Source organism: Gossypium hirsutum, chromosome A11 (assembly GCF_007990345.1).
Source record: "Gossypium hirsutum isolate 1008001.06 chromosome A11, Gossypium_hirsutum_v2.1, whole genome shotgun sequence".
Lineage (NCBI taxonomy): Eukaryota > Viridiplantae > Streptophyta > Magnoliopsida > Malvales > Malvaceae > Gossypium > Gossypium hirsutum.
Genome location: NC_053434.1, coordinates 29,676,947 through 29,683,735, shown reverse-complemented (window position 1 = coordinate 29,683,735; position 6,789 = coordinate 29,676,947). Strand labels below are relative to the sequence as shown.

Here is a 6,789-nt window from a genome sequence, read left to right as displayed (position 1 = left end):
AACACCCTTGTATTAGTATTGTTACTTTGTATATTAAAGAGTATTTAATAATTTTGTAATTGAATTGATGTTCGATTGACTCGTAACAATGATAGTGATAGATCTTAGGACTAAATTTTAGGGGCCTAGTAAAATTTTCAAAAATTTTAGGATTTAATGAGAATTTTTTAAAAAAAATTTGAGGGCTCTAATTAATTTTTTGTGAAATTAATGAGAAATTTAAAAAAAAATTGAAGGTCTAATTAAAATTTTTAGAAAAAATAAAAATTTCCCAAAATTTTAAGGGCTAAGGCCGACCTAGGCCTCTGCCTCTAAACACCAGCCTAGTAGGGCTTATTATAAGTATAGATAGATATGCCTATTCGATAACAGAAGTCCATTTAAAGGAAGAAATGCATTAATGGCAAACACAACACACTAACAGGAGACTAGAAATGGAGAGAAAACAGCATTTTGTATTAATCCATGGAAGCTGCCATGGAGCTTGGTGTTGGTACTGTTGAATATTGGCAATATCCCACATTAGGAAAAGATAGAAAGGGAGGGGGTTTGGTTTGTTATATATAGAACCCCTCCCCCTTTGGTTGTATCATCCCAAAATCTTCTCCTTTGTAATATTTCTAGAAGAAATATTGATTTGGTAGTGTCCGAGGACGTAAGCTAAATTGGCCGAACCTCGTTAAATCTCTGGTATTTTATTTCTTATTTGTTTGCTTATATTTAATAGCTTTATGTTGGTTATATTTATTTAGTTATTATTGCTATAAATATCTAAGTGAGTTCTGTCTAGTTGTTGGGTTTTAAGCGGGACCATTTGTGACCCCTCCAATTTAACTGGGAATTTTCTTAGTATAATTGTTGGCATAATAATTATCTAAATATTTCTGATAATATTGTTATTAATATTATCGTCGCTTCCGCAACAATTGGTATCAGAGCCAAGGTTTTGTAGTATGCTCTGTGTTTGCAGCTTAGTCTGATCTTACACATCAGAAACATTTCCGAAAGCTTGTGGGTATTCCGCATTTGGTGGCTATTAAGTAGAAGCTATGGCAAAAATGACAGAAGAAAAACCATCCATATCAACAACTTCCACTTCGTACATTTTGCCGAGGATTGGAACTGCAAATACGAGATTTGTAGTGGAAATTTTTGATGGAACAGGTCATTTCGGCATGTGGCAAAGTGAGCTTCTAGATGCCCTCTTTCAACAGGGTCTAGATATTGCCATTGAGGAAGAAAAACCAGAAGGGGTTGATGATAAAGAATGGAAGACCATCAACCGATTGGCATGTGGTACAATTCGATCATGTCTTTCCAGAGAGCAGAAGTATACATTCAGTAAAGAGACTTCTGCAAGTAAATTGTGGAAAGCATTGGAGGAGAAATTTCTGAAGAAGAACAGTCAAAATAAGTTACATATGAAGAAAAGACTGTTTCGTTTCAGTTATGTTCCTGGTACCACGATGAACGAGCACATTACCAATTTTAACCAGCTGGTGGCTGATTTGTTGAATTTGGATGTGACTTTTGAAGACGAAGACTTGGCGTTAATGTTGTTGGGATCGCTTCCTGAGGAGTTTGAGTACCTTGAAACTACTCTACTTCATGGAAAATCGGAAGTAACTTTCAATGAAGTAACTGCTGCATTGTATAGCTATGAACTACGCCGAAAGGATAAGTTGAAAGGTTCAGGTGAAGCAGCAGTGGAAGCATTGGTAACAAGAGGTCGTCAGCAAAGTCAGTCTAAGGGGAAGAGAAGAAAGTCCAAAGGTCGAGCTGTTGCCAAAGATGAATGTTCTTTTTGCAAAGAAAAAGGACATTGGAAGAAAGATTGTCCAAAATTGAAGAAAAAAGGGAAGACTCCGCAAGATGCAAATGTTGCAGAATGCAATAGTGAAGCAGAGTCAGACTTTTCTCTTAGTATGACATCTTCAACATTATATGCAGATGAGTGGATCATGGATTCTGGTTGTTCCTATCATATGTGTCCCATTCGGGAATGGTTATTTGAATTTCAAAAACTAGATGAAGGGGTTGTTTACATGGGTAATGATAACACATGTAAAATAGCCGGGATAGGTTCAATTAAACTGAGGAGTCATGATGGATCTACTAGAATTTTGCGGGATGTACGATATGTCCCAAAGTTGAAAAAGAATCTCATCTCTTTGGGGTCGTTAGAATCTAAAGGCCTAGTTGTGACAATACGAGATGGAGTTCTTAAAGCAACTTCAGGAGCATTGGTGATGTTGAAAGGCATAAGAAAGAACAATCTGTATTACTACCAAGGTAGTACAGTGGTCGGGACAACAGCAGCAGCAATTACGAGTACCAAGAAGGACGCTGAGGCAACACAGCTGTGGCATATGCGTTTGGGCCATGCTGGTGAAAAATCCTTGCAAACTCTAGCCAAGCAAGGATTATTGAAAGGTACAAAGACTTGCAAACTTGAATTTTGCGAGCATTGTGTTCTGGGAAAACAACGAAGGGTGAAATTTGGCACTGGGATTCACAATACTAAAGGTATTCTGGATTATGTGCATTCTGATGTATGGGGACCGTCCAAGACTCCATCACTTGGAGGAAGACGTTATTTTGTCACCTTTATTGATGATTTTTCCAGACGAGTTTGGGTGTTTCCTATGAAGAACAAAGATGAGGTGCTTGAAGTTTTCCTTAAGTGGAAAACTAAAGTTGAAAATCAGACAGGAAGGAAGATTAAGGTTCTCCGATCAGACAACGGTGGAGAATATAAAAGCGATCCTTTCCTGAAGATATGCCAAGATTGTGGCATAGTAAGGCACTTCACCGTAGGTGGAACACCGCAACAGAATGGGGTGGCAGAGCGTATGAATCGAACGCTTGTGGAGAAAGTTCGATGTATGTTATCTAATGCTGGATTAGATAGAAAGTTTTGGACTGAGGCTGTGACGTACGCTCAACATCTCATCAATCATTTGCCATCATCTGCTATAAATGGCAAGACTCCTTTGGAGAAATGGTATGGAAAACCTGCTACTGATTATGACACCTTGCGCATTTTTGGTTCTATTGCATATTATCATGTGAAAGAATCAAAGTTAGATCCAAGAGCAAAGAAGGCTCTATTCATGGGCTTCAATGCTGGTGTTAAGGGATATCGTTTGTGGTGTCTAGAGGCAAAGAAGACGATAATCAGTAGGGATGTTACCTTTCATGAATCTGCCATGTTGAATAAGGTAAATCCAGAAGGAGTGAGTAGTACTTCGCAGCAGGTGGAGTGTACTCCGCAGCAGGTGGAGTTTGAGCAGAGTGTGGTAATTCCAGCAGAAGGTACCACTAGTGATTCTTCATTGGCAGATGCAGAGTCAGATGAGGAAGAGGTTTCTACCCAAGAACCTCAACAGCAATCAGAGCCAATTGCAGTCAGAAGGCAGAGACGAGAAATTCAGAAACCAGCTCGTTTCACTGACATGGTAGCTTATGCACTTCCAGTTGTTGATAATATTCCATCCACTTACACCGAAGCCATTCAGAGTTTAGAGAATAATAGATGGTTAGGTGCAATGGAAGAGGAAATGCAATCTCTAGAGAAAAACAAGACGTGGAAGTTGGCACAACTACCAAAAGGGAAGAAGGCGATTGGTTGCAAATGGGTATTTGCAAAGAAAGAAGGATTTCCCGACAAAGAAGATGTTCGTTACAAGGCAAGGTTAGTGGCTAAAGGCTACGCTCAGAAGGAGGGAATTGACTATAATGAGGTATTTTCTCCAGTTGTTAAACATTCCTCCATTAGAATTTTGTTGGCCTTGGTAGCGCAGTTGAATTTGGAGCTAGCTCAACTTGATGTGAAGACCGCGTTTCTACACGGTGATTTGAAGGAGGAAATCTATATGACTCAGCCAGATGGATACAGGGTTGCTGGTAAAGAAAATTGGGTGTGTAAACTTAGCAAATCGTTGTACGGATTGAAACAATCTCCGAGACAATGGTACAAACGATTTGACAGGTTCATGAAGGACCAGAAGTACAAAAGAAGCAAATACGATCATTGTGTGTATTTGCGCAAGCTTCAAGATAATTCCTACATCTACTTACTCTTGTATGTTGATGATATGCTGATTGCAGCAAAGAGCCAAATGGAGATTGATAGACTGAAGGCTCAGTTGAGTAAAGAGTTTGAGATGAAGGATTTAGGGGAAGCTAAGAAGATTCTCGGCATGGAAATAACTCGGGATAGAAAGAGGGGCAAACTTTGGCTGTCACAAAAACAGTATTTGGAGAAGGTACTACAACGTTTCGGTATGTCTGAAGGTACAAAACCTGTAAGTACCCCACTTGCTCCTCATTTTAAACTAAGTAACCAGTTATCTCCAACGACTAAGGAAGAACAAGAGTACATGGCAAAAGTCCCATATGCAAATGCAGTTGGAAGCTTGATGTATGCAATGGTATGTACGAGACCAGATATTTCACAGGCTGTTAGTGTTGTTAGCAGGTTCATGCATGATCCGGGCAGGGGTCATTGGCAAGCTGTGAAATGGATTATGCGGTATCTCCAAAATACCATAGATGTCGGATTGGCATTCGAGCAGGATGAATCATTTGGTCAATGCATAGTTGGATATTGTGATTCTAATTATGCAGGTGATTTGGATAAGCGACGGTCTACAACTGGCTATTTGTTTACTTTAGCGAAAGCGCCAGTTAGTTGGAAATCTACCTTACAGTCCACGGTGGCTTTGTCTACAACAGAGGCAGAGTATATGGCAATTACAGAGGCTGTGAAGGAAGCAATTTGGCTTCATGGATTGCTTAAAGACTTGGAAGTTGGTCAGAAACAACTTAAGGTGTATTCTGACAGTCAGAGTGCTATTCATTTAGCAAAGAATCAAGTTTTTCATGCACGAACGAAGCACATAGACGTTCGCTATCACTTTGTGCGGGAAATTCTCGAAGAAGAGGAGATACTTCTCCAAAAGATTCACACTACGGAGAATCCTGCAGATATGCTGACTAAAGTGGTTACAAGGGCCAAGTTTGAACATTGTTTAGACTTGATCAATGTCCGACACATTTGATATGGCGTCGTTAGCGCAAATTTGAAGACACTATTGAAGTTTGTGTTATGAGAAGATGTTCGAAGATGTGGAATATCGCCAAGGTGGAGATTTGTTGAATATTGGCAATATCCCACATTAGGAAAAGATAGAAAGGGAGGGGGTTTGGTTTGTTATATATAGAACCCCTCCCCCTTTGGTTGTATCATCCCAAAATCTTCTCCTTTGTAATATTTCTAGAAGAAATATTGATTTGGTAGTGTCCGAGGACGTAAGCTAAATTGGCCGAACCTCGTTAAATCTCTGGTATTTTATTTCTTATTTGTTTGCTTATATTTAATAGCTTTATGTTGGTTATATTTATTTAGTTATTATTGCTATAAATATCTAAGTGAGTTCTGTCTAGTTGTTGGGTTTTAAGCGGGACCATTTGTGACCCCTCCAATTTAACTGGGAATTTTCTTAGTATAATTGTTGGCATAATAATTATCTAAATATTTCTGATAATATTGTTATTAATATTATCGTCGCTTCCGCAACAGGTACAAGGTAGTGAATCTCCTTAAAACGGCTGGTCATCAAGTCACGGCCTTGGACCTTGGTGCTTCCGGGGTTGATCCAAAGCGGCTCGAAGAGATTACTTCTTTCTCAGATTACTTGCAGCCATTGATGGATTTCTTTGCTTCTCTTCCTGATGAACAAGATCGGAAGGTCATTCTTGTGGGTCACAGCTACGCCGGTCTATGCATTTCTCTAGCCATGGAAAGGTTTCCCAAGAAAATTTCGGTTGCAGTTTTTATCGCAGCATATATGCCTCATCATAGCTCTCCACCAGCGACTCTCATACAAGAAGTATCGATCCTACCCTACTAATTAGTTATTGCTAATTTAACTGTATATGATCAATATAGCAAGGTAATTTTCCTTTTGTTTTGTTGATTTAGTACTTCAAAAGGACTAAAGTGGAGTTTTTGATGGATTGTGAGTTCACATTTAGTAATGGCCTGGACAAGCCGCCAACGTCAGCTCTCTTTGGTCCAAACTTCATGAAGGCCATAGCTTATCAACACTGCCCATTAGAGGCAAGTTAACATAACTCATGATCTTAATAAAGGCTATATATATAGTTTCAAGAACTTGTATGTGATAATGATGTTAGAGCTTTCAGGATTTGGAGTTGGGGAAAATGTTGGTGAGACCAAGCGGGCTGTTCGTGGAAGATTTGGTGTCGGGGAATTTGTTGACAGAAGAAAAGTTCAGGTCCGTGGATCGAGTTTTCATTAAATTAGAAGGAGATAAAGTGATGATGGAAGAGTTTCAACAGCTGATGATTCAAAACTCGCCCAAAGATGTGAAGGTCATTAGTGAAGCCGGCCATATGGTCATGCTTTCCAAGCCCCATGAGCTTTACCGGCTTTTACAAGACATCGGAGACAATTTCTCTTGAATATTACTCTTATGTTTTAATTATTTATTCCCATTTATGGTTATTGCTTATTTCCGTTATAAGATACTGATATCTCCCATATCTATATTCATGACACGTGATCAGTTTTCATATCACAGTTAACGATTATACCCATGGATATTTTGGGTTGTTTTGTCGTACGTAAATGGATGGAGACATTACGTCGCGCGTGATTTAAATTATAGTGCGGCATTTCAGACAGGGTAAGGAGCCCATTTATCTTTCCATTAGCACTAAGCTGCAATGGAGTGATAAGGTGGCCACTTGATTTGACGAGTG

The 6,789-nt window shown here is 39.2% G+C and overlaps 1 protein-coding gene across 1 annotated transcript; it reads left to right on the top strand.

Moving 5' to 3' along the window:
- The first annotated feature begins 391 nt into the window (after positions 1 to 391).
- Positions 392 to 6,580, top strand: LOC107902705 (methylesterase 10). Its single transcript, XM_041081788.1, has 4 exons — positions 392 to 493; positions 5,585 to 5,894; positions 5,987 to 6,124; positions 6,211 to 6,580. Exons 1-4 carry the CDS (start codon positions 435 to 437, stop codon positions 6,487 to 6,489), a joined length of 786 nt encoding a protein of 261 aa, XP_040937722.1. The 5' UTR covers positions 392 to 434; the 3' UTR covers positions 6,490 to 6,580.
- Positions 6,581 to 6,789: the final 209 nt, after the last annotated feature.